At 38.0% G+C, this 27,833-nt stretch overlaps 1 protein-coding gene across 2 annotated transcripts in view; it reads left to right on the top strand.

Moving 5' to 3' along the window:
- The window catches only part of Psme4 (proteasome activator subunit 4), a 105,219-nt gene that overhangs the window by 74,733 nt on the left and 2,653 nt on the right, over nucleotides 1-27,833 (top strand). For both annotated transcript variants that reach the window (XM_027387689.2, XM_027387691.2), the window contains 16 exons: nucleotides 277-330; nucleotides 747-876; nucleotides 1,167-1,248; nucleotides 3,209-3,362; nucleotides 3,943-4,012; nucleotides 5,248-5,373; nucleotides 5,721-5,873; nucleotides 7,094-7,198; nucleotides 7,675-7,766; nucleotides 9,021-9,152; nucleotides 9,510-9,718; nucleotides 12,447-12,532; nucleotides 16,925-17,053; nucleotides 19,665-19,820; nucleotides 24,270-24,432; nucleotides 26,763-26,896. In XM_027387689.2, coding sequence (XP_027243490.1) covers nucleotides 277-330; nucleotides 747-876; nucleotides 1,167-1,248; nucleotides 3,209-3,362; nucleotides 3,943-4,012; nucleotides 5,248-5,373; nucleotides 5,721-5,873; nucleotides 7,094-7,198; nucleotides 7,675-7,766; nucleotides 9,021-9,152; nucleotides 9,510-9,718; nucleotides 12,447-12,532; nucleotides 16,925-17,053; nucleotides 19,665-19,820; nucleotides 24,270-24,432; nucleotides 26,763-26,896 — 1,975 coding nt within the window. The remainder of the gene's footprint in view (nucleotides 1-276; nucleotides 331-746; nucleotides 877-1,166; nucleotides 1,249-3,208; nucleotides 3,363-3,942; nucleotides 4,013-5,247; nucleotides 5,374-5,720; nucleotides 5,874-7,093; nucleotides 7,199-7,674; nucleotides 7,767-9,020; nucleotides 9,153-9,509; nucleotides 9,719-12,446; nucleotides 12,533-16,924; nucleotides 17,054-19,664; nucleotides 19,821-24,269; nucleotides 24,433-26,762; nucleotides 26,897-27,833) is intronic.

The following is a 27,833-nucleotide window of genomic DNA, read 5'->3' as shown; positions in this document are numbered from 1 at the left end:
TTGATTGCAGATAGCCAATATACCATACAGACAGAGCATTGCTCACTCTGGTTGTTACTTAATAGTTTTAATGTTTACTTTGGAACACTCAGGAAAGGTTTGCTTGGCATGCTTATAATACTAGTCCTTTTTGCACTGAGACGGGACATCAGGAGTTTAAGGTAGTTCATTATATCTCCTCTTCTCACTTTTAGTCTGGTCAAATGAAGTATTACATTATTTAATGTTTGCCTTAGTAATATAATAAACTCATATCTTATCTGAATTTTTTAAAAGGAACTATGAAAGTTTGGTAAATACTTTACTAGATGGTGTGGAGCAAAGAAATTTGTGAGTATAAAGGTTTTTTTTTTCCCCTTAAAAAATGTTTTGTTTTGCTTTTTAAACCATGGAAATATTTGTCATAACTGCTCTAGAGATCATTTTTTTCATGCAAAAAGGAATGATTGTGTTAATGGAGTATTTTTTTATGTTAGAAGACTAAGTGGGGGACATGGAGAGGTTTAGGGTATTGATAGTGTCAGTGTTCTTCTGTAGGCCTGTTTTTATTCTTAAAAAACTTAAAAATTATGTTTCAAATACAGAGCTTAGCAGGGGCTCACATACCTGTGATCCCAGCTTTCAGGAGGCTGAGGCTACAAAGCAAAGAAAAAGTTCCAAAACAGATTCTTATTGTAAATGGTTTTTAAGGGTACTGTGATTTGTATGAACTCTCTCACTACCCACCTCCCTATCTCAACCTACAGGCCATGGAAATTTGAGCATATAGGCATTGGGCTTCTGTCTCTACTCCTAAGAGACGACAGAGTGTTGCCGCTTCGTGCCATACGTTTTTTTGTTGAAAATCTCAACCATGATGCAATCGTTGTTCGAAAGGTATACATTTTCATTAACTATCAGAGTTGTACAGGTATCTCTGAGGTAGAATGTAGAGTTCTTTGGAAGTCCTAGGAGTGGGGTCAGATGAGAGTTCTATTTTTCAGTCTTTGAGAAACTGCTACACTGATTTCCATAGAGTCTGTATGAGTTTACACTCCTACCAAGAAAGAATACGGGCTTCCTTTGGGAGGAAGTATTTTTGAAAGAAGTAGAATCAGTTTCTGTGGCAGTGCAGCATGTTGTAAGAGATTTCACAATGTTGATATAAGTGTATTAACTGTTTGTAGATGGCCATCTCAGCTGTTGCTGGTATTCTCAAGCAGCTGAAGAGACCACACAAAAAGCTGACCATCAACCCTTATGAAATCAGTAAGTAATAACTCGGATAAATAACAGTGCTTTTCATTATTTCCTGGAGTATTCAGTATTTCACATAGGCTAAGAGTGGTAGCACAGGGCTTTAATTCCAGAAGTTTGGAAGTAGAGGTAGGAAGATCTTTGAATTTAAAAGTCAGCCTAAGTTGTTTTAACATAATCCATTAATATTTCTCTCTGGGCAGGAGAATTAGAAGCAGGGTTGATTTTCTACTTTTCTTACTGTGCTCTCAGAAATATTTTTTCCTTTTGATTTATTTGTTTAGTTTTCAAGATGGGGTTTTGATGTGTAGCACTGGCTGTCCTGGAACTAACTTACTCTGTAGACCAGACTGGCCTCAAATTCAGACATCCACCTGCCTCTGCCTCCCTAGTGTTAAGATTAAAAGTATGCAACACCACTATCTGGTTATCAGAATTTTTCAAAAGGAAAGGAAACTTCCCATTAATAAATGATTAACAAATAAAAATATTGAGTTTTATTGTCATGTCATTAGTATCCTTGAATGTAATATTTTTAATTGTGGATTAAACTGTACTACATAGATACAAACGACATGCATTTAGATAAGTGACAAGTACTTGTGAAAGTTGTGTTGATAAAGTTAATGACATAGAATCAATGTTAATTTTTTTTATTTCTGAGAATTGTGTTTTGATATGTAAAAGAACATTCTTAGGAATACTTCTGTATTCCGTACTATGGGGATGTGGAGACATTATGTGAACAATTTCACGTAAACTCCAATAAGTGTGTGTGTGTGTGTATAGAGACAATATATTAAAGTATATATAGGGTAATGTGTAAAAATATGAGGTCTATAAGTAAAGAATAATGTAAATTTGAAATTCCTTAAGCTCTGCAAGCTTAAAATTAATTCAGAACCAGGCTGGAGAATTGGCTTAGAGGTTAAGACCACTGGTTGCCCTTCCATAGGTTCTGAGTTCAATTCACAGCACACACTTGGTGTCTCACAGCGATCTGGTGCCCTCTTCTGGCCTGCAGGCATTCATGTCGGCAGAACACTGTATACATAATAAAAAAAATTAATTCAGAATCAAGATGTTTTAACAGATTCTTTTAATTCATCTCCTAACAGTCATCAGTTCTGAATCCATCCCATCTTTTCCTCAGTAGTTCCAAGTAAACCCATGCTCTACCTCAGGCTCCCTCTCCCCTTTTCTCAGGGCTGAGGATTGTTTCCAGGACCTTATTCATGCTCAGTCAACACTATACACTAATTCCTAGTTAGTCCTTTTTCTCCTTGCTTATTTGTATATGTGGGTGCTTATGTACTATGCCATGTTATGTGGAGAAAAGAAGAAGAAAACTATATGAGTCAGTTTTCTCTCTTCAACGTGGCAAGGCTTGGTGGCAAGTACCTCTACCTGTTAAGCCATCTACATAGTCTTATGTGGGCTGTTTTTGAAATGATATTAATAAATAACTTCTTATGAGTTACAGGTAGTGCTAGAGAGATGACTCACTGTTTTTGCACAAGAACCAAGTTCTTCTTTCCTAGCACCCACCCCAGGTAGCTCTATGGGGGACCTCTAACCTCAGGCACGTGCGCTCTCTCTCTGTCTCTCTCTCTCTCTCTCTCTCTCTCTCTCTCTCTCTCTGTGTGTGTGTGTGTGTGTGTGTGTGTGTGTGTGTGTGTACACGTGGGCGGGCGGGCGCGAGCGCGCACGCACACATACACACAAATAATAAATATATGTTTTTCTTTTAAAAGCAAGTTTTAGTCAGGGTATGGTGGTCCATAGCTTTCATACCAATACTTGGGAGGCAGAGACAGGTGGATCGATGAGTTCCAGGCCAGCAGGGTCTATAAAATGACCCTGCTTTTACAAAAAAACAGTGTCTTTATTTATTGAAAGTCTAGAACAGCTACTGAATTAATATTTTCAAATTGATTGAATCTGAATGCTCTTTTTTTTTTTTTTTTTGTAGGTGGATGTCCTAAGCCCACCAGAATGCTTGCTGGTGATAGACCTGATAATCATTGGTTACATTATGATAGCAAAAGCATACCAAGAACAAAAAAAGAATGGGAGTCAAGTTGCTTTGTTGAAAAAACTCATTGGGGATACTACAATTGGCCAAAGTAAGTCACACACAGTTCACCTCCAGCATTAGCACTAAACATTTTTTTCGTTTTTGATAAACTTGTTTTGCTCCTGCCAATGCTGTGCTTCTTTCCTTCCCACTTCTTCTGTAGTCCTGAGTTTTTGCTGTATGACTAGGGAGGGTCTTAACAGCTGCTCTGTATTGTGCTCTTACATGTTAATGTTAACACACTTGTCTAATCCAAAAGCACTTGACTTTCATTGTTGAGTCCAATTTATGTCACCAGGGCATGAGAATCAGACTATTATAATATACTCATATCCCTAAACTCCATTCTAGTCAGAGTTAAAAGTGCCTCCTGGACTGGAGAGATGGCTCAGCGGTTAAGATCAGTGACTGTTCTTCCAGAGGTCCTGAGTTCAATTCCCGGCAACCACATGGTGGCTCACAACCACCTTGAATGAGATCTAGTGCCCTCTGTTGGCATGCAGGCAGACAGCTGTATACATAATAAATAAAATCTTAAAAAGAAAACAAAAATAGTGCCTCCTAACATTTGCTCTTGAAGCTATATCTTTTCCATCTGTTCATGTTGTTAATATAAACTTTCTGTGTAGGAACATGGTTGTTTATGCCGGTGTGGAAGAGCAGCCTAAGCTTGGCAGAAGCAGGGAGGATATGACGGAGGTAAGCATTCATTTCATTGTAGTTTTAATTGCATCTTTGATACTGATTTAGCTCCATTTTAGTCTGGTTTTTTTTTTTAACCTCATATTTCAGTATAGTACATACAGCATAATTATAGGTGGGATGTATACTATTGTCTCATCACTAATTGACACTGCTATCAGCATTTCCAGGGTTGCCCTCAAGTTACTACTGGGTTCACACTCTATTGGGTACTGGTCTATATAGTTAACTGCTGGTTTCTTGTGTTAGTTCTGGATGATTCAGAGCTCTTGAGCAAAGATAGTAAGTAATTTAGGTTACCGTTGTATATAAATCATGGCTTCTCAAGAAATAGGTGTTTTTTAGATTTTTTTTAGATTCATTTTTATTGTTTTTTAATTATGTGTATCTGTGTATGAGTGTGTGCACCTGGCTACAAGTAAGAGGGTAAGAGGTGTTAGATCCTCCTGGAACTGTAGTTACAGCTAGTGAGCTGTCTAACATGGATGCTGGGAACAATGAAGGTCTTTGGGGTAAAATAGTGCCATTCTTACCACTTAGCCATCTCTCCAGCCCAGATATCTAGTTAAGCTAGGTGTGGTATGTGAGGAATGTCTACACTCAATGCTGTTGCAGGAGAACTGCTGTGAGTTCAAGGCCAGTCTGGACTGTAGAGCAAGACAGCCTATAGTCAACTGAACAAAAGAAAAGGAAAAAAAAAGGCCACAAAAATGAAGCAAAATTCTATTCCTTATTGAACATACCTCATTATCATTTGAAATCTAATTAGCTTAAAAGCTAAGTTTTCTTCAAGTCACTGTTTAAGTTTCCTAATTCTGAACAGCCTTTCTTTAAAGGCTGGTGTTACACAAAGATGGAAACAGTTTGTTGGAATTTGGTTTATAGTTAGGAAGCTTTTATAATTGCACACAGCTGGCACAGAAGTGTTAGCCCTCATTTCCCAAGCTGAGCAGACATTTTTGATAGTGTGAGAAATGACATCCAAACCCGAGGAAGAGAAAAAACTTAATATTCTTAGAGTTGCCTTTTAGTTTTGCATATAATTGCATTTACTATTCTGGTTCTAGAAAGTACTATAGTTTCTGTGGATATTGAAAATTATCAAGAACAAAACTATAGCAATCTAGTTAATAAAGTCTTAAAATGTTATTTTAGCTTTATCAGAATTGTGTGCTCTTAAGTAGGTTTTTGCCCTGAACATTGTTCTTTTTTTTTTCCCCCCGACTTTGTAGGCAGAGCAGATTGTGTATGATCATTTTTCTGACCCCAAGTTTGTCGAGCAGTTAATTACTTTTCTATCTTTAGAGGACAGAAAAGGAAGAGATAAGTTTAGTCCCCGGCGTTTCTGTCTCTTTAAGGTAATTGTGCTTCATGTACCCTTTTTATAAAGTTTATTGATTACCACTTTAGGGGCTCCCAAGTTTCAAGTATTTGATTAAAATTTGAACTTACCTGTTATCTCCTTAATCTAAAGTAGAACTGAAATTAATATTTATTGTGTCTTTTTAAGGCAACCTTTAAAATTGTTAGCACTAGAAGCAAAAATGTATTTTAATATAAAGTTGCAAAATTCTTACTGTTATAACTGACATTATTAAAGAATTTAAATTCTAATGGGGAGAATAATGTAGACAATAATTGCAAACTTAGTTATCAAGATAATAGCCATTTCAATAATGAATTAACTTTGTCCTTGTTTTTATAGGGTGTATTTAGGAATTTTGATGATGCTTTTCTGCCTGTTCTGAAGCCCCATTTAGAACGTTTGGTTGCAGATTCTCATGAAAGTACCCAGAGATGTGTTGCAGAAATTATAGCTGGCTTAATCAGAGGTTCTAAGCATTGGACATTTGAGAAGGTGATTTTGTGATCCATCTGTAGTAGGTTTTATTTGTTTCCTTTTGGGTTTTGTTGATTATTTATTCACCATATACTAGAATACTGTGCCTGGGGGGAAAGTGGCAGGAGGATCTAGAGTTCAAGGCCAGCATGGGCTACACAAGACCGTGTTTGAAGAAAAAGGAAAAAGTGTAACCAATATCACACTTACGATATTGCTTCTTGAAATATGACAAATTCAACTCCATAAAATGTGCCAAAAATGGAGCCTGGTGATGTGTTTCCGTTGGTAGAGTGTTTTATCATGCACAAAGCCCTCTGTTCGATCCTAACACTAAAATCCAAGCATTCTGGAGGAAGAAAGCAAGAAGATGAAAAATTCAAAGGCATCCTCTGCCATATCGAAAGTCTGAGGCTAGCCAGAGATACATGAAATGCTAAAGGTGTGTACCACCACACCCAACTTAAAATAAATAAAATCTTAAGAAAAAACAAAACCCAGAAAACTGGTTTCTTTCAAAAAGATTTATACACAACACACATATCCTTGTCATTCTCTTAATGGAGCTACTCTCAAATTAGCTTTTTTCCAAAACACATTTAAAAAAAAAAAAAAGAAAGAAAGAAAGAAAAGAAAAGAAAAAAAAATCTGTCTGGTACCTTTTATCCTGAATACTACCTCCTTATTTGTTCTTTTAAAACCAAAGTGCATAACTATGCAGTGTGGTCATTGCATGTGAGGTTGTTAGAAAAGGAAGGTCTCAGTTTCCTCTTGGGATTAATCATAGTCTGTCTTTTCAAGATGACAGTGTGATCCGTCTGCCCATGTTTAGTCCTTGATCATCACAATTTGAATAGAAGATCACACTTAAAGTAAATTCCTGTATCAGGAATTGTAACACCCATGCTTCCAGCTTAGGTTTCCTTTTGCCCAGTGTAATAGCTGTATTATTCAACAATTTTTTGTTTGTTTGTTTAAATTTTTCCCTGTAGGAGAGATTTTTATAAGGAACCATATAAAGTTTTCCCTCTTTTCTAAATGATATTCCAAGAAAGAAATTGAACTATATTCTATAGGTCATATAATTTGTATAGTATGCTGTATGAATTGTAACATAGTAAGATCCCTTACTTGGGTGTTCTACAAAGTCCTGTCCTGTTTGTGTGTGTGTATTTCCAGGAGGAGCGGTTTTCATAATGGTGTCTGCCACTAACTTTCCTATGTTTTACTTTGAGAAGGTGGAGAAGCTTTGGGAACTCCTCTGCCCTCTGCTGAGAACAGCATTGTCCAACATGACAGTGGAGACGTACAATGACTGGGGAACCTGTATAGCCACATCCTGTGTAAGCACACTTTTCTGCTTGTTCCCCTTATGGGGCACTGTGTCCCCCATGGAATCTTGACAGTTCATTCATTACGTTTGTTATTGTTCATAATTGAAGATGGTGCTTTTCGGCCTTCCTAGAAGCCCTTGACTATAATTCTGATTCTGATTTCTATTCTGATATAGTAATACATTTTAACATCTACACATCAAACCATGTTTTGGGAAATGTAGTTTACACATAGTAAAAGCCATATGTAGTAGTTATCCGTGTTATTAATGCCAACTGCCTGTTGCTCATGTGCTTCAATTTAAGGCATCTATTTTGCTTATAATTTTCTCAGTGTTAATACAAGTAATGATAACTTAATTTGTATTTGACTTACCAATTTTAGTTTGGCTTGTTTCTTGCATATTTACTTTTAATATAATTGGGTATGATTGATTTACAGAGTTAATTCTTTTGCCTAATTATTAATTTATATCTCAACACAGGAAAGCAGAGATCCCCGGAAGCTTCATTGGCTTTTTGAACTGCTCTTGGAGTCACCATTGAGTGGTGAAGGGGGGTCCTTTGTAGATGCATGGTAAATAAAAAGAAAACCTGTAAGGTTAACATTAAAGGTTTTGTGTTAACGAATGAATAAATGGAGATGAGTCACTGGACATAGTGGTGCCTACCTGCAATCCATGCACTAGGGAGATTAGGGCGAGGCCATGAGCGTGGCCAGCCTGGGCTGTTAGTGTAACAGGCCAACGGGGATTATGCAGCACAAGCAAGTCTTAAAACACAAAATCAAAGCAAAAGAAAGACAGGAAATGAGTTATCTGAGTGCTAAATTAAATGATGAATTTCTTTTTGGAGGCTGTGATGCTTAGTTATAATTTTGTAAGCAATGTACCAGCTAAAGCATAAATCACCCAGCCTTTTGTGCTGCCACAGGTTTTTAGGGACCATACTGACTTCTTTGTCATAATCTGATATTTCATTTTCTTCTCTGTTACCAAACATACAAAGCAGAGGGGCTGGAGGACAGTATAGTGTTAAAGGAAGTTTTACTTGGCACATCTTTGTGAAGGTGGAGAAAAGTGGAAGCAGTTAAAAAATGATAAAGGAAACCCCCATGAAGATGTTCATCAGTGAGAACACTTGAATTATTATTCTCAAAAAGTTAGGTCAGGTGTCTGTGGGGTGGCTCAATTAATATAGATGGTTGTCAACAAGTCTGACAACCTGAATTCAATCCCTGGGACCAACTCACATGATGACCACATAGTCAAAGGAGATATACATAGACTGACACACACACACACATGAAAGAAGGCATATGATGGGGCCAGTGAGATGGCTGAGCTGGTAAAGGTACTTGTACAGAGCCTGATGACCTGAGTTTGATTTCGGAACCCTCAGATTGAAGAAGAAAACAGGCTTTTGAAAGTTGTTTTCTAACCTTCACCCTCATGCCTAAACCACAACCTCCATCTACACACATACCCAAACACTAAATAAATGTTCTAAACATGTAAGTTCAATGGTTAATCTTTTTTTAAACTTAATAGTTGTAAATATACTACTACTAAAAATAGCTTGAAAATATTTTTAATGTAGTAAATATAAAAAGTAGGTTGAAAATATTTTAAAAAGTAGAAAAGAGGATGTGTGGAAGGCAGTCTTTATCAAATGTTACTATTTTGAATTATGGATGAATTATTTAGTGAAAAGAAGCTATTTATGGTGATCTAAGAGAAAGCAGGAAAAGATTGAAATGGAATAAAGGCATTGTTTATATTCTTAGAATAAAAAAACAGTCTAACAATGTTTCTTCTGTTTTTAATTGTAGTCGACTCTATGTGCTTCAAGGTGGCCTTGCCCAGCAAGAATGGAGAGTCCCTGAGCTATTACACAGACTTCTAAAGTACTTGGAACCCAAACTCACCCAGGTTTACAAAAATGTCAGAGAAAGAATAGGGAGGTATGTGTGGCTGTTCTCTTGGTTTGAAGTACCTCTGGAGTCTTTGTATTAAATTTTAATATCTAATAATACATACTGGTTATGTTCCCAGTGAGTATGATGTTTTCTTCACTATTATGTTCTGAAAAACAAGACATTGAATATAAATTAGGAAGCAGTGCACTCAAGCTAGCAGTGAGCAGCAGTCATACTAGAGATTTGATCTCAGTTTTATATGGCATGTTTTATACTAGGGATGATCTGAAACCCTCTCTGCTAATAATTATCTGGTGAAAATTTGCTTGGGTTTAGCTGTAACATTTGAACCTCAGTTTTAATTCTCACTCCCGACATGTTCTTATACATTTTATTTAACAGTGTGCTGACCTACATATTCATGATAGATGTTTCTTTGCCAAATACTGCACCAACAACATCCCCTTGTATTCCCGAGTTTACTGCCCGAGTCTTAGAGAAACTGAAACCTCTCACAGATGTGGATGAAGAAATTCAGAACCATATTATGGAAGAAAATGGCATTGGTGAAGAAGATGAACGAACTCAGGGCATTAAACTCTTAAAAACCAGTGAGTCTTTAAAATTGCTAGAAATTCAATTGAAAACAGGGCTATTTTAGTTCCTTTGGGGTCCCCACACACATACCTTTTTTTTCTTTTGATAAGACAGAATAAATTTTCTTATTTTAAACTTTTTTTTATTTGGTTTGGTTTGGATTTTGTTTATTTGTTGGGTTGTTTTGTTTTTATTATGATTTTTTTTGTTGTTTTGTTTGTTTTTTGAGACCTTGTCTACCATGTAGCTTCAGCTGGCCTTGAACTCTTAGAGATCACCTACTTCTATCTCCCAAATATGCCAGCATACCTGGATTTATGCTTTTCTTTCTTTTTCTTTTTCTTTTTCTTTTTTTTTTTTTAATCATGATATTTTGTTCATTTTGAGTTGTGGTTGTTTATATGTTCTTACTATTGCTTGATGGAATTAAAGGCATACACCACCATGTCAGGCAATTTTAACCATTTTTGAATGTGCAGTTTAAAGGCTATGAGTATTGTACCCAAGTTACAAGAATCCCCAAAGAGACCAGGGAGACAGACCACCGATGCAAATGCATGAGGGTTATTGATTGTTCTATCCTACTGCGGGAGGGCCCCTGTCTAGCAAGCTGATGTAGCAGTCTTGAGAGGGGCTTAAGTTCCCTGTCTACAGCTAGGTTTTTAAAGACAAAAGTTACAGGATTACATCATTAGTTACAGGTTGGTTTCTGATTGGTTGACATTTGGGAACAATCAGAATTTCTCATATTTTGGCTTGAAATACCTGTGTATCAGTTATTTTCATTGGTGCTGAGAGGGAACATTCTGTGGTTTCTATGGCTGTGTCTTGTTACTTTCAGGTAGCCTATTGTACATATATACCAATAGTTTTCAGAACTGTAACATGGAGACTACAGGGGAGGCTTTGGTCTCCCCTGGAGTTTCTTTTGTGGCCAAACAGTTCCCAGGAACCAAGTACCTAGGAGGTTGCAGGATGGGGGGAGGTGCGGCAGAGACAACTAGAGTTTCTTTGTGTTCAGTTTTGGACCTAGGCTCTGGAAGGCCAGGGGATCTGGAGTTACCTTGTGTCAGAGAACTTCATGTTTTTTCTGTAGCCTGTCATGGCTGCTTACCCAGGGTCTGGTCCCTTGATTCCTAGAAGTGAAGCCTTTTAGTTCAGTTTACCCCTTTCATAAGTATACACTCAGCCCATCATGGAAAGCTGAAAATCTGTACCCATTTTACAGTAACTTCTCATTTTTCCTCTCTTGTTCCTAGCCACAAATAGCTACCACTTTATTTTCTGTCACTGAAGCGTGTCTATTCTAGGAGGTGGATCATGTCAGTCAAATTGGTTATTTTATTTCTAGCACAGTTCACTCAGCAAAATAGTTTGTGATTAATCCTGGAACTATGTAGACCAGGCTGGCATAAAACTCATAGAAATCCTGCCTCTGCCTCCTTTGCCACCATGTACGATTTTTCTTTTTCTTTTTTCATTTTTTTTTTGTTGTTGTTGATTTTTAGTTGTTTATATGTTCTTTTATTACTTTATCAGGTAGATGATTTATAAATATTTTCTCCTGTGAATATATGTTCTTCCTCAATTTTTCTTCCCCTTTCCTCTCTTTAAAATTTTGGCTTTATTGTTGTTTCTTGGTTTTGTTTGAGTTGTTTTGAGTTAGGATCTTACTCTGTTTGGCCTGCTACTGCCTCCTCAGTGCTGGGTTCAAAGACATTTGCTATTATGCCTAGCTGATTTTTTTTATCTTTTTAAAATTTATTTTGGGCTCATATTTAGGTTCTTAGTCCACCTTGAGTTAGTTTCAGTGTGTATTATAAAGTTAGAGTCTAGCTTTATTGTTTAGAATATAGACATTCACTTTTCCCACCACTGCTTGTTGAAAATTTTATTGAATTGCTTTGGTGCTCTTGATCAGCACACATTTTGAAGGTTTATTTTCTGTTTTGTTTTTGTATTCTATTGTGTGTTTGCCCTTGTGTCAATGCTATACCATTGACTTTTGTATATTTCTAGTTAGTTTTTAAATCAACAAGTATGAGTCTTAACGTTTTCAAGATACTTTGACTACCCAGGGTGTCTTAGGATTTCTGTTGCTGTGAACAGACACCGTAACCATGGCAATAAAGAAAAACATTTAATTGAGGCTAACTTACAGTTTCAGGGTTTTAGTCCATTATCATCATGGTGATAAGTATGGCAGCATGCAGATGCAGGTGCTGGAGACAGAGCTGAGAGTTCTGCATCTTGATCCACAGGCAACAGGAAGTGAACTGAATCAACATTGAGCATAGGAAATCTCAAAGCCCACTCCCAGAGTAACACACTTCCTCCAACAAAACCATACCTACTCGGTCAAGGCCACACCTCCTAATAGTGCCACCCTCAGTGAACTTATGGGGCTAAATACATTCAAACTACCACATGGGGTATCCTTTCTAATAGCCTAAAAAAAATGTGAAAATTTTAACTATAACCTATTCTGTCATTATTTTAGCTGTCCTAGAATTCTTGGCTAGTTTCAAGTATATTAAAAGTGCTTGGTAGGCTATTAACAATATTTTCTGCCCTTAGTTACTTGATGGCCATTACCATGGGTATTGTTAGACTATTAATGAATCAGTCTGATTTGAGATATTACAGCTACTCTTACATTAAAGAGCTGTCAGGGGCATTAGCATTGCATTACATGGTCCGTAATTTGATAACTTGGCTGATTCTGTGTTTATTTCCAAATAGTATTGAAATGGCTTATGGCAAGTGCAGGAAGGTCTTTTTCTACAGCAGTCAAAGAACAGCTTCAGCTTCTGCCTTTATTCTTTAAGGTAAGACTATAACTTGAAATGAAATGAAGAATACCATTCCCTCTGGCCTTCCAAGGAAAGTTATAACCATCACCCAGTGGGTTAATAAGTTTTTAATGTAATGGTTGAATTTTGATTGCATCTCTAGATGGATTTTCACAGGAAAACTCTTGGGTGATAGCAGTTAACACTGAAATTATGTATACATATGTTGCATACATAATATATACACATATATTATACACGCACGCACGCACAGGCATGGTAGTGTCTTAGTGATACATTACTATGAAGAGACACTGTGACCATGGCAACTCTTATAAAAGAAATCGGTTAACTAGGGCTTCCTGAGTGTTTCAGAGATTAGCCCATTATCCTCATGGTGGGGATCATGACACCATGCTGGCACACATGGTAGCTGAGTGTTCTCTGCTTCTGAAATCTGCAGGAAACTGAGTGAGCTACTGGGCCTGGTGTAGGCTTCTAAGATCTTAAAGCCCACCCCAAGTAACACATTTCCTCCAAAAGGCCAGGCCTACCTGTTAAGACCACACCTATACACTGATGACCAAGCATTAAAATATATGAGCCTATGGGGGCATTCCCAGACTAGTTTCAGACTTGCTGTGTAGCAGAAGATGACCTTGAACTACCTCCACCTCATAAATGTTGACATTACTGGCATGAATCACCACACCCAGCTATACAGAAAGTTTTGCAGACCAAGCATTGTTTCACCATTATCTAATTTTATTTTGGACAGCATATGGATGATTAAAAGGACAATGATATTTTAATATGGCAATTTCTCTTTCCTGTATTCCTTATGTAGCTGTTGTAATTTAATAAACCATTTACTGTATAATAGCTTTGTTTGATTTTTTTACAGCCAATTACTAGGTAGACAGTAAGAGACAAGAATAGGAACCAGGTACTTGGATTTGGTCTTGGCTCCATTGCTGGTGAACTAACCATGTAATCGTGGGTAAATTATCTATCCCCTCAGAACTTCTTTTTCCTCGTGTGCACATTGAGAGTAGCATCCACACACTTCCTAAGGATGTGGTAAAGGTTATATGACTTAAAATTATATATTTTATTCTTAAAACTGTGTTTTGTGATTGAACTCAGTAACATGAATAGCATTTCATTTGAATTTTCCACTCCTCACATTGGTGTTAGCAAAGACCAAGAGTTCAGATTAAATAGAATAATACACTGACCTATTGGATTCTAAACTAAGTCAGAAAGTTGCCTGCCTGTGCAAAGTGCTCAGTGCCTGTGTCAGGCATATGATGAACAAGGATGGGTTATAATCATTGGCAGAGCACTTGCCTGTCTCACAAATTACCAATATGATACATTAATAGTTTTATTTAAAGAGTTAACCTCGAGCTGTCACAATGGCTCAGTGGTAAAGGTACTTGCTGTCAAACTTGACAACATGAGTTTAATTCCTAGGACCCACATGATGAAAGGAGAAAATGGATATTTATAAGTTGTTCTCTGACCTACACATTCATACTGTGGTATGTGTGAATGCATACAAACACAAATAAATTTAGAATAAAGTTAACCCATTAAAAACCAATTTCATATACATCATTGTCAAGAAATTCTTAAAGCTAGGTATAGTGGTACATGCCTCAAATCCCTAGCATTTGGGAGTTTGAGGCATGAGGATCAAGTTCAAGACCAGCTTGGGCTACAAAGTGGGTTCCTGTCTCAAAAATCCAAAGCAATCCATATCATTAAGGAAAGGTGTTTTTTAAGACTATTTTACAGAGTCCTGGTTGTAAGCGATGCAGCTCAGATGGAAAGGTATCCTGACTGCTGGGAGCCAAACTACCACAAAGTCACACTACACAACAAACCTCATGCATGAGATTTATTGGGAGGGGAAAACCAGGAGAGTGGCTGCCTCTGCCCAGGCGTGAAACAGCAGCAAACTGAAAAGGATATACAGGGCTTCTGTAGAGTTTCTTGGGAAGGGGGTAGAACTTTTCAGTTTGGAGATTGGCTTTTTGCCCTGTAGGGATTGGGGGCAGCTGTTAGTTCACTTACAACTATTCTCTGGCAGTTACAGGTCCTTAGGGAAGGGGCCGTGCCTATGTGGCTTAAGGGGCTACACTGGTACTGGAGTATACTCTTCCTTTTTTTTAATTTTTAAAAAATGTTTATGTGTATGAGCATTTTGCCTGCATATAAGTAAGTGCACAACACACATGCTTGATATCTTCAGAGTTCAGAAGAGGGCATAAGATCCCCTAGAACTGGAGGTACACACAGTTGTGAGCTGCTGTGTGGGTGCTTCGAACTCAACCCAAATACTCTAGCAGTTGCTCTTAGCCACTGAGCCACCCTAGTCTGTCATTCAACTATGGTTCCTTAATATCAAGCACTAGAAATTAGATTACCAGAAGGGTATCTGCTTCTACTTCCACCAGCTGTTGGATGAAGGCTATAGGATGGTGTATAAGTCGGTTTTCAATCTCTCTTGATTGACAGTCCTGCAGAATACAAGAGAGGATGATGCTCCTGCAGTAGCAGGAATGGATATGTATATGCATTAAACTGCCTTTTATATGTTAAGAAAAACTTTAAATCATCACCTAATGTTTATGAATATTTCAAAAACTTTTATTTTGGATTCACAGGAAGTTACAAAGTCAATCACCTAAATTCTATGGTACTTTCCACTCCATTTTCTCTAATACAATTGTGGTATAATCTCAAAATTAGGAAGTTAGGAAGTTGACATTGGTCTACATATTACATATTTCTGTGTTATTTTACCACCTGCATAGATTCATGTCTTACATACTGCAACAAAAACAGAACTATATCATTACTACAACACTCCCTTAGCCACACCCATTTCATACACAAATACATTTGTTCTCAATCTTTATAAATTTTTTAAAAGATTTTTTTTTTAATGTGTGTTTTTTGTCTTGTGTCCACAAAGGCCAGAAAAAAGGCATTGGTTGCTCTAGAACTGGAGTTATAAGTAACTGTCCTGTGAGTGCTAGGAACAAAGCCTGTGTCCTGCAAGAGCAGCCAGTGCTCTAAACCACTAAGCCATATCTTCAACCCCTCTTTTATAAATTTTGTCATGTAAAGATTTAAATAGTGGGGCTGATAAGATGGCTCCACACCTACCTGATGACCTGAGTTCAAAACCCAGGACTCAGAAGGTGGAAAAAGAGAATCAACTCCTGCAAAAATTTTTTCTCTGGTCTCCACAGCCTGCACACATAATTATTCAATGCGATTTTCAAATTTTAAAGCAATACTAGTAATTATAAATTTAAATAGAGCATATCATTATAAGCTTTTTCTGTCTTTATTTCATAGCTTTCTCCACCTAAAAGCTTAGGAAAAAACCCTCACAGAGTGGTAACAATATTCCTTGTACCCAGACTGTTTTCTGAGGATCATTTCCTATGAAAATCAGGGCTTCTTGTCGAAAAACCTCTAAAATAAACTAGCTTATATTGACCTATCACATCTGATAGATGCCAATTTGAGTTGAAATGATTACTATCTTGAAGAGTCATACAAAGCCATCATATTTGTTGAAATTAAGTTGTTTATAATGATAAAAGTACCTTCAAGAAAATAATTGTTCATCATTGCAATATAGGAAGGAATTCACTATTCTGAACAGGGGAAAGCTTTTCATATATAAAGTATTCTAAGTAGCAGTGAAAAAATTATGAACTATAATACTTATCATGTTTTAAACTTTTTTATGATGGATTATTGCATTACGAAAAAAATATAGTGAAGGAAACATAACAATTCTTATGTTCTGCCCAATATCACCTGTCAATAAAATGAAACCTAGATCAAATGACCAGGGAGTACATACTGAAATGAAAACACATTATACATGGATACAATCGGGAGACCATGACTAAGGTGGTTGTTTTGCTTTGTTTTGAGACAGGGTCTCCTCATGTACCCCTAGTGGACCTAGACCTCACTGTGTAGACCAGACTTTCCTCAAACTCACAGAGACTTTTCCTTCTGAGTTCTAGGGCTTAAAGGAGGCCAAAGCCTAGCTACTGTTTTATATTGTATGTGTAATGATGTTTCAAGTTTAGCAATGCCATTCTAGATCGTTTTTGTTTTAATTAACATAATGGAATATTTATGGAGCTTGCTTCTGGTAATTTAGTTGATAAAACGGAACAGCAGGAAGCAAAAATTAAACCAGATTATTCATGAGTTTTCGAAACAGAGTCTTTCTAGTCATGATTGGCCTCAAATTGACTATTTAGCCCTGGCTGGCCTCAAATTTGCTGTTTTCCTGCCTCATCTTCCTGGGTGCTGGGATTTCTGTCATGTATGATACCTGTACTTACTGGTGATCATTCACTGTTCACTTTGTTTTACTTTGTTCTCTAGATCGCCCCAGTGGAAAATGACAATAGCTATGATGAACTGAAAAGAGATGCAAAACTCTGTTTATCACTAATGTCTCAGGGGTTGCTCTACCCTCATCAAGTGCCTTTGGTACTTCAGGTGCTAAACCAAGTAAGTATATAGCTGCAGTATTTACATCCTCTGTCCAGCATTGTTTTGCCATTCTGAGGGTTTCACAGTGGAATGTAAGATACACAATACTTGATTTTTGTGGTTGTTTGGTTTTTTAAGGAATATAGGAACATTGGAAAGTATACTTCTTCTGGGGGCAGACCTAAAAATCCCTTCTGTAAAGTAGATCAGTGGAAAGGCAGTAATTGTCCATCAGCACAACTACATCAGCATCTCCTTTTGGACCTCTTTGCTCTCCAGCTGATTCTGAAGATCTTTGGTTTGGAGGCAGACAGATCTGAATTGGAATGTTACTGCAGTATTCACTTGTATGACTTTCAGAGACTCATTTAATCTTTCCACCCTTCAGTTTCCTCAAAAAGTTTGGACCATGTTTTTCCAGCTGATGGAAAGGCACCTCTTTAATCCTTTACCTGTATGCTTCTTGCCTTTATGCTCTTGGTGTTATTTTTGCTGTCATTTTTTTCTCTCTCCTTCCTCTCTCATTCTCACTCTTCTTCAAATATTTAAGTACCTTGTGTCTTTATTCTGTGACAAGGAATAAAGCAATAAATGTGGCTCCAATTGTTGTGAACCTCACTGCCTAGAATGCTATTGCATTAAAAAAAAAGAATGTTGTCTCTTCCCTTTGAAAAATCTGTTCCATCTTGTGTTAAATGCTAAAGCTAGCTAATATTTTAAAAACACTTTATTTCTTTTTTGAAATTTTAATTACATCATTTTCCTTTTCCCTTTTATCCCAGAAATTTCTCCCATATACCCCTCCTTGCTTTCTCTTTCAAATTCATGGTGTGTGTGTGTGTGTGTGTGTGTCCCCGTGTGTCCAAATACATACAAATATGCTCAGGGTTAACCATTTACTGTTTTTCTCATTCCCTTCCTCAAACTCTTCCTATATTTTCTCCACCCAATTTCACATCTCTCTCTCTCAAAACAAAAACCAAATATCATTAACAAACAAAACAATAATATATGAAATACCAAAACAAACAAAAAAAAATGAAACAAAAGTCTACCAAAAACAGAAAAAAAACAAGGTATCTGTTTTGTGTTGGCCAACTACTTCTGACCCTCTTAGGGAAAACTGATTTTCTCTTTCTCAGTAGGTATCAACTACAGATAGCTTCTTGGTTAGGGGTGAGAGACTACTCAGTGCTGAAACACTGTCCAGTTTGAACATGTGCAGGTCCTGTGCATGTTGTCACAACAGTTTTGATATGTGCATCAGTCCTATGGTTTCTAGAAGATGCTCCTTTCTTGGAATCACCTATCACCTACCACCTTTGGCTCTTAACAATTTTTGCATCTCATCTTCTGCATAAATCCCTGAGCCTTTGGGACAGGTGTTTGATAAAGATGTCCCATTTAGGACTGGGTGCTCCAAAATGTCTCACTGTCTCTTAATTATTGTCCACTGCAAGAAGCTTCTCTGATACGGATTAAGCAATGCATAGATCTGTGGGTATAGCTTTATCTTATTAGAAGTCATTTTATTGCCATTACTTTAGCAGATCAATAGTAGTAGGATTTCCTTAGGGCCTATGCCTATGTAGTCTCAGTTCTTGAGTTTAGGTACCTAGTTAGGGACTGGGCAGGGGATCTTTCAAGTAAGGGGAAATAGACCAAAATGCTGAGATGAAGGAACTCAGGATTAAATGAAGAGGGGATGGGAGGACAAGGTAAAAAAGGGAATATGGGAAGGGACAACTAAAGGCCTTTTGAAAAGCCGTATGAGCCGGGCAGTGGTGGCAGACACCTTTAATCCCACCACTAGCGAGGCAGAGGCGGTGGATCTCTGTGAGTTCCTCAAAGCCAGCCTGGTCTACAGAGTTCCAGGAGAAGCTCTAAAGCTACAGAGAAACCCTGTCTCAGGAAAAAAAAAAAAATAAAAAGGAGGAGGAGGAAGAGGAGGAGGAAGAAGGAAGAAGAAAAGCCATATGGAAACCTACTGTAGAAGCTTTCTAAAATTTCTACACATATCTAAGTAATTTAAATGGTGTATCCATATTTTGAGGAGACAATCCTCCAACTAGATGTGCAACCAAGTAACACCTTCATTGCCAAGAATGGAATTCAGCTTATGAGTTGTTAGCCAAAGGGGTTTCATAGACAGCTGAAGATACCACTTAACTTCTGTGAGCAAAAGTGAGATAGACAATATCACCCAGCAACAAACTCTGTATAACCAGCAAGTTTGTTTGTATTTTAGGAATTCATATCTGACACTAGTAGTTCATACTCTTGTTTGTTTCTCAGACCTTACCTGCTGCTATTGAAAGTAAAATAGAGTGAGATGTGGCACTTGGAGGAGTTAATTGTCTTAATTATGAATACTTCTCTCCCAAGAGAGTATTTTGACTTTTACCAGTGTCTTAAGTTTTCCACCACTGAACAGTCAGACATTCTGGATAACTGCCTTGGGAACTTGGCCATACTGCTCTTTGCCTAGAAGGAAATGGAAGATGAAATTAATTGCAGCTATACCTGTGAAAGTAGAATCAAGTTAAAATAGTGTATTACTTGTATGTAATGTCATTATCTCATTTCCTTGTCAGTTCTGTTATCATACATATGCATTTCTCATTTACAGACAGCAAGAAGCAGTTCTTGGCATGCAAGATATACAGTGCTGACCTACCTCCAGACCATGGTATTTTATAATCTGTTTATTTTCCTAAATAATGAAGATGCAGTTAAAGACATCAGATGGCTGATCATACGCCTTTTGGAAGATGAGCAGTTAGAGGTAAAATTTAAATTCAGTTAACTTACAAAAAAAAAAATAACAAAAACTATGAGGCATTAGCATTTTCCTAAGTTTAAAGTCAGCCTTGGCCAAAGAGTGCAATTGATGAGATATGTTTGATGTAAACATTATTTAACTTTTTTAGTATAGCCATCTTCTAGACAATTTTTTTTAAGATTTTATTTATGTATACTACATTCTGCTTCCATGTATATCTGCACACCAGAAGAGGGCACCAGGTCTCATAACAGATGGTTGTGAGCTACCATGTGGTTGCTGGAAATTGAACTCAGGACTTCTGGAAGAGCAGTCAGTGCTCTTAACCTCTGAGCCATCTCTCCAGCCCTAGACAATTTCTTGATGTCCCTTCTCCCAGTTGGTAATGTGTCACTTGTTAGCCTGTGCTTTCTTGCCTATGAAATGAGGGTTTCCCTTCCTCTACTCATTCCAGTTCCTCCTCAATCCCCTCAAGATCATTTCCTTTCTGTCTCATTAGAACAGAATGGTAAAGCCCCATGGAAGGAATGTATGGTGGTACAAAACCACTCATCTCATAGTCAGAATGTAGAAAAGACAGGAAAGAGACTTTCCCCACGGCCCCCTCTGAGAGCATGTATTCAAAGCCTTAGTTAGGTTCTGTCACTTCCTGGTGGCACTGCGCACTGGAGAATAACCCTCAAACACATAGACTTCAGAGGGACATTTAAGACCCAGTTTGTAACAATGCCTTGACATTAAAATGTACTGTCAAGGAGTGGGGCATGGTGGTGTATGCCTTTAATCCCAGCACTTAGGAGGCAGAAGCAGGCAAATCTCTGTAAATTCAAGGCCAGCCAGAACTACATAGTGAGACCCTGTCTCTCTAAAAGAAAATAATAATAAATAAAAAATAAAAATTGTCATGGGCCAGGAGATGGCTTAACAGATAAAGGAACTTACTGCCAAGCCTGACATCTTTTGTTTAATCCTAGAACCCACATCTAGGAAAGAACTGACTCCTGAGCATTGTCTTCTGACCACTACACATGTGCTGAAGCATAGAAATATTTTCTTTGGTTTTTGATTAAACTTAACTATATTCATGGGTTTTGGGGTTTGTTTTGTTTGGTTTTTTGTTTGTTTGTTTGTTTGTTTTTGGTGTTTTTTTGTTGTTTTGTTTTTCAAGACAGGGTTTCTCTGTATTGTTTTAGAAGCTGTTCTGGAACTCCCTCTGTAGAGCAGGCTGGCCTCGAACTCAAAGAGATCCACCTGCCTCTGCCTCCCAAGTCCTGGGATTAAAGGCGTGGACCACCAACGCCAGGCATAAAACTATTTTCAAGAACGTTTGTTAGAATATATAATTCTATTTTCTCCCATATCATATGTGCGTAGGAAGATAACTTAGTGTGATAAGACCATTTAGTGAGCAGCAAGCATGAAGGCCTGGGTTCAAAACCATAGCACCTACATAATAAGCCAGACATGTAGTCACACACACTTGAATCTCCAAGACAGAGACAAGATCACTGGGCTTTGATGGTCACCAGCCTACTTCCAGGTTCTGTAAGAGACTCATAATATCAAAAGAGTAATAGAGTAGGAAACCTGACATTTTCTGGTGTCCATAAACATAAGCATTCGTTCTTCCCCTCCCTCCTTCTCTCTCTCATACACACAGTGAGAGAATAAATTTTAGAGCAGGTAATGAATTGGCCATGGCATTTGTTTAAACAGTCTTAGTTTGGTGGTATCATCACATGTTTTGCGCAAAGAATAAAGGAAACAGGCATGGTAGCACACACCTGTCACCCCGGCAGGAGGCCAGCTTGGACTGTGTGAAACCCTGCTTCAAACCAACACAGGAAGAGGGGAAAACACTAGGGCCCAGGTTGCACATGGATTTCTTTTCGTTTACTTTGTATCAGAAACCTTGTCTAAAGACAAGAGTTGAAGAGTATTGCATGGATCAGCCTCAGGGCTGTGCAGTTTTTGTGTAGATGATTAGTGATTATGAATGACCTGCTTCAGGCCTCAGCACAGTTTGTTATGCTCGTTGAGAATATGGATGCTATTCACTTTGCTCTAGAGTTCTGGCCTGGAAATTTTGTTAATAAAGAAAAAACTGTGAAAGTCAAATCTATATTTGAAGAGTATTAGTAAGCCAGAGTGAGAACTTAGACAAAGAAAGAAACCAAGAAAACAAGTAACGATCAGAAGTGGTCACATTTTTTCCCATGGAGCACTAATACTGAAATCCCCCCCCCCCCTTCCCATGGAGCACTACCATTTAAATCAGCTTCTTTCCTGGTGAGCACCACTGTTTAATGTGTGCCCAACCTTTGGATTGAATGGTTTTTTTTGTTTGGTTGGTTGGTTTCCTTTCTTGTAGGTTTTTGATTTTGGTTTTTTTGAGACATGGTTTCCCTGGCTGTCCTGGAACTCACTCTGTAGACCAGGCTGGCCCAGAACTCACAGAGATCTGCCTGCCTCTGTTTCCTAAGTGCTGGGATTAAATGTGTGCCACCTGGCTTTAAATCGGTTTTTATAGATCCCGTTGATCTTAGTTTGTTTCTGTTATAATACTTCCTTTGAAAACTGTTAGATTTTAGTAAGGGTATGCGTTATCCTGATGATAGAAGAGATTATTTTAGGTCTAGGATAGGCATCTAAAATTGTAATGATTTATTTTATTATGTGTTAGGGGTATTTAAAATTTGCACTTTAGACCAGTTACTTTAAAGCTATTGTTTAGAATAATACTAGGTTTAAAAAATGAGTATATTTGAGTGCTGGAGAGGCAGCTCAGCAGTTCAGAGTAGTTGGTATTTTAATAGAGGATCCACGTTCAGTTCCTAACATCCATGTGGTAGCTCACAATGGTAACTCCAATCCCAAGAGATGTAATACTCTTTTCTGACCTCTGTAGGCACTGCATGAATATGATGTGCTTACACACAAGCAGGCAAAAACTCATACACATAAAACATCCTTTTTTTAAAGTTGGTAATATGAAAAAAAAGCAAACCTTAATTGTTCATTCTTTTTTAACATTTTTTATTAATTTATTCTTTACATCCCAATCCCAGTTCTCTCTCCCTTCCTCCTCTCCTTCCGCTCCCCCACTCCTCCCTCCTCCTTCTCTCCCCCGCCCTCCAACTCCCATCTGCTCCTCAGAGAGGGTGAAGCCTCCCCCAAGAAGTCTACTAAGTCTGTCCCATCATCTCCTTGAGGCAGGACCAAGGCACCTCTCCACCCCCACACCCCTGTGTCTGGGCTAAGCAGGTATCTCCAAATAGAATGGACTCAGTCAGTTTGTGCATTAGTGTTAGATCTTGGACCCACTGCCAGTGGTCTCTTATATTGTCCCAGCCACACCATTGTCACCTATATTCAGGGAGTCTAGTTCGGTCTTATATAGGTTCCCCATTTGTCAGACGTGAGTCGGTGATCTCTCACTAGCTCAGGTCAGTTAATTCTGTGGATTTTCCCATCATGGTCTTGACTCCTTTGTTCGTATTATTGCTCCTCCCCCAGTTCGATTGTACTCCAGGAGCTTGGCCCCATTGTTAATTGTGGATTTCTGCATCTTGCTTCCATCTGTTTCTGGAAGAGGGTTCTAGCTTCTGTGGGATTGTGGATTGTAGGCTGGGTATCTTTTGCTTTATGTCTAGTATTCACTTATGAGTAAGTATATATTTGTCTTTCTGGGTCTGGAGGGGCATCTAAGTTGTTTCCAAGACCTGGCTATTACAAATAATGTTGCTATGGACATAGTTCAGCAAATGTTCTTGTGGAGTGAATGTACTTCCTTTAGGTATATGCCCAACAGTGGTATTGCAGGATCTTGAGGTAGGTTGGTCCCTAATTTTCTGAGAAATCACCATATTGATTTCCACAGTTTGCTTATTCTTATATCAAGTGTCTGAGTAGGTGTTCCAAATTCTAAGAATGCTTTGAGAGACATTAGAGAATACACACTCATCCTCTAATTCTACTTGAATTGGATTTAATCCCTAGCTAGCCTGGGCAACTTAGAGAGACATTGTTTCAGAATACAAATTATACAAATTAAAATGAGGCCTCAGTGGGAGAGCACTTGCTTAACTTATATGAAGCCCTTGAATTCAGTCCCAGTACCACAATATATTTATAGTAAATAGGGCAACCAAATGACAGTACAAAGAACCTCTCAAGGAATACAGAGCAAAACTTTGACTTTTTTGTTTATATTTTGAACATTTGTTTTTATTTTGTTTCTTGTTAATTTGTGGAGAATACCTGTGTAACCTTGATACAGCTTTTATCCGTTTTGAGGCCACAGAACCCTGGGGAATCTGGTGGTGTCTGGCATGAAAAAGTAAATTTTGCATACATTTCTAGGAAAGCTTCCCACTCAGCTTTGCATGTCACTCATCCTTTATCACTTCACACATAGGATCTCAGTTCTAACAGACACAAGTCTCTCTCCAGGTTCGAGAAATGGCTGCTACTACCTTAAGTGGTCTGCTACAGTGTAACTTCCTTACCATGGACAGTGGTATGCAGATTCATTTTGAGCAACTTTGCAAAACAAAACTACCCAAGAAAAGAAAGCGAGACCCTGGTTCAGTGGGAGATACCATTCCTTCTGCAGGTAATGTTGCAAATCCCCATACCTTTGGTGAATTAAGCAGACTTGCTTAAACATTTGAAGTGCTTGTTTGTGCTCAGGTCTTGGCTAAATGCTGGAAGTAATTGTCCCTACCTATTAGAAATTGGCATGAAGAAGACAGGACATTGAGTGAAAAGGCTAAAATTGTATGTACAAAGGAACTTGTCCACTATTGCATACAGTAACTTTTTAATGAGGCAGTTCTAACCTCCATCTAAAATAAGTATGTATAGACAGATCCAGAATTGGCTATTTTGGAGAATTTAAACTATCTTGTGTTTAGAATTTAAGACTTATGTGTTAGAGCACTAAAAGAAAAAACATTTGTCGTCATGGTTGGGACATGAGTTTGAACTCTGGGATCCATGATGGAAGGCAAGACCTACTGCCACAATTTCCTATGACCTCTCTTGCATACCATGGCACTTGGGTGTGTGCTTGTGCAGATGTTCAAATATATACACAAAATAAAGCTTTTTTTAATGAAAAATGGGCATGGGCTAGAAAATAGCTAGTAAAGTGCTTTGCCCTACAAGCCTGAAGCCCTGAGTTTGATTCCCAGCACCTACATAAAAAGCCAGGTGTGATGGTCTATAATTGCAGCACTGGGGCAGTGGAGACAAGCAGATCCTCCAGTCCCAATGAAAGACCTTGACTCAAAAAACAAATACTAGGGCTATAGAGATGGCCTGGTGGTTACACGTGCTTACTGTTAGAGACCCGAGTTCAGTTTCTAACATCCACATCTAGAGCCTCACAGATGCCTGTAATTCCAGTTCCATAGAGTTCAATACCCCCTTCTGTGGGTATTCATGCACATACACACACACAGAGAAATAGAAATACTAAAAATACATATATTCAAAAGAAATGATGAAAGGCTCCTGAGGAACAACACCTGAGACACATACATGCAACAGAAATACATGTACACAAAAGAGACAAAGTTTTAAGCAACCAGAGGTACTTTTGTTTCTGTTTAGAGAGGGAATGTTGAATACTCATGTGTGGCTCTATGAGGGGATCACTTCAAAGGAATGCATTACTGAGTAAATTCTTCTTTGTACACACATAGTGAACACAGTAAAATGGCTATGATACCACTAGGGACCACCACTGTGTGTGTGACCTATCATGCAAAATGTTAATGAATGCAGTGTAGACTATATTGACTAGTAGGTGATGAAAGGATGAGAAGAATCAAATACCCAGTATTAAATATTATGTATTAAGTATTATTACCAATTAATACCAAACCCTAATAAATTGTCAACATTCTAGTTCTCTTTGATAATAGTGTTTTAAGTCATTATTTTACCAAATGGAAGTTTATAATTTTTACTACTCAGAAATTTCATTTTTCCTTCCTTCTCCTTTTGTTCATAGATATGCCTAAAATAGATGTATAAAAGAATATATATTAATTTTAGTGAGAAACTCTTAGGGAACTAGAAATGTGACTAAATGTAATAAGTTCTTGGCTAATATGCATTGTGTCCTGAGTTCAATACCAAATACTACCAAAAGGATGGAAACAGATTTAGGTGTGGCAGTCATAGGATGGTAGGGTGCTTAGCTCCTGTGAGGCCTATGTTTGATCAGTACCAGCACCACTGAGAGGGGAGAGGGAAAAGCAAGAAAGAAAACAGGGACAAAGGGTATTTGAAAACACTTGAACTTACACCACTGAGGAAGGAACAGACCCCTTAAAGTGGACATGTGTTGCAGTTCTGTTTTAAGGAATGTGTTTGTCATGCATGGTGGTGCATTTTGTGTGGGGACAGTCACAGAGAGAAAATATTACCTAATCTGGGAGATGGTTTTAGGATTAGGAATTGTACTTAGAATATGAATGAGCTATGTTGGTTTTTAACAATATGACCCATTTCTGGCTAGAAACAATTATTCTGTCACTGAGGGACAGCTATAGAATGTCTTTAAAATTCTTGCAGTTTAGCCAGGTGGTGATGGTACACACCTGTAATCCCAGCACTGGGAAGGCAGAGGCATGAGGATCTCAGAGTTCGAGGCCAACCTGTTCTACAGAGTGAGTTCCAGGACAGGCTCCAAAGCTACAGAAAACCTTTCTCAAAAAACCGAACAAACAAACAAACAAAAAATTCTTGCAGTTTCTAGTTCAGCTCCAGAAATCATATTTGGGGTTTTGTTTTTTTTTGGGGGGGGTTGTATGTGTGTATTTGTAAACTTATATTAAATGGGGGAAAATGATGCACAATGAAAGCATATCTAGCATGAGTGAAAATTTATTTATTTCCCTATAAAGGAAATATATGTTGTTGTTTTCATTGCAGAGTTGGTCAAACGTCATGCTGGTGTGCTTGGACTTGGTGCATGCGTTCTTTCTAGTCCTTATGATGTTCCCACCTGGATGCCCCAGCTCCTTATGAATCTCAGTGCACATTTGAATGATCCTCAGCCTATTGAGGTATGTTATGTATGGTCCAGAGGACCAAAGTAAAAGAATAACATCAAGTAGCCGGCAGATACCATCAAATTGGAGGCTAAGCCCATCTAGCAGAAATTAACTGGTAATGCACCCTTAAGGCAGTCGGCTAGAGTTAACCAATAAAGAGAGTCTTAGGTGGAGCAGAGTATATCCTCTGGTGAGGCTTCCAGGTAAAAGTACAAATAGCAGTAGAGATAACATGGTCAAATCAGGTGCCTACAGCAGCAGAATATTACTGGAGAAGTGAGACAATAGCTAGAGTTCACAGTTGACCTGAACTTCCATGGCTGAACTCGGCAATTTTCCCACTGCAGGTGCTTTTACATCATGAGATAAACAGTAGCAACCTCTGCTGGAAGTGGTTTGCCTGCTCCCTGTCCTTGAACATGGTTTTACTTTTGAGCTGATTTATTGTTCTTTCCTTCTGCCACAGTTAATGAGGCTAAACCATTCCCAGATAAGGAGCCTAAGAAAACAGAACATACACATGTGTGGGGCCAATTCCACTTCCAGATCCAGCTTCTTAATGAACTTCTTAATGAACAGAATATGACAGTTTGTTAAAATAATGTACATCCCAAAGTATAATTCTTCCCTGTTAGTTTATTTGTATCACTTGATAAATACTTTCCTGCACACTTTGAGATTTACTGCTTTGTAAAGCTACTGCCTCAGATTGGTGGTGGTGGCTCTCGCCTTTAATCCCAACACTCAGGAGGTAGAGGCAGACAGATCTCTGTAAGTTTAAAGCCAGTCTGGTCTACAGAGCAAATCCCCTGAGAGCCAGGGCTACACAGAGAAACCCTGTCTTGAAAAACCTTAAAACAAACTACTGTCTCTGAAAGAGTCACATTTACTCTGTAATTAATTAATAAAGTCTTGCAAAGACATTTCTCCCATGTGTAACAAAATAAAA

The sequence above is a fragment of the Cricetulus griseus genome (genome assembly GCF_003668045.3).
Source record: "Cricetulus griseus strain 17A/GY chromosome 1 unlocalized genomic scaffold, alternate assembly CriGri-PICRH-1.0 chr1_1, whole genome shotgun sequence".
NCBI classification, from domain to species: domain Eukaryota; kingdom Metazoa; phylum Chordata; class Mammalia; order Rodentia; family Cricetidae; genus Cricetulus; species Cricetulus griseus.
The sequence above is the reverse complement of the archived record's forward strand: the minus strand, read 5'-3'. Positions and strand labels throughout refer to the sequence as shown.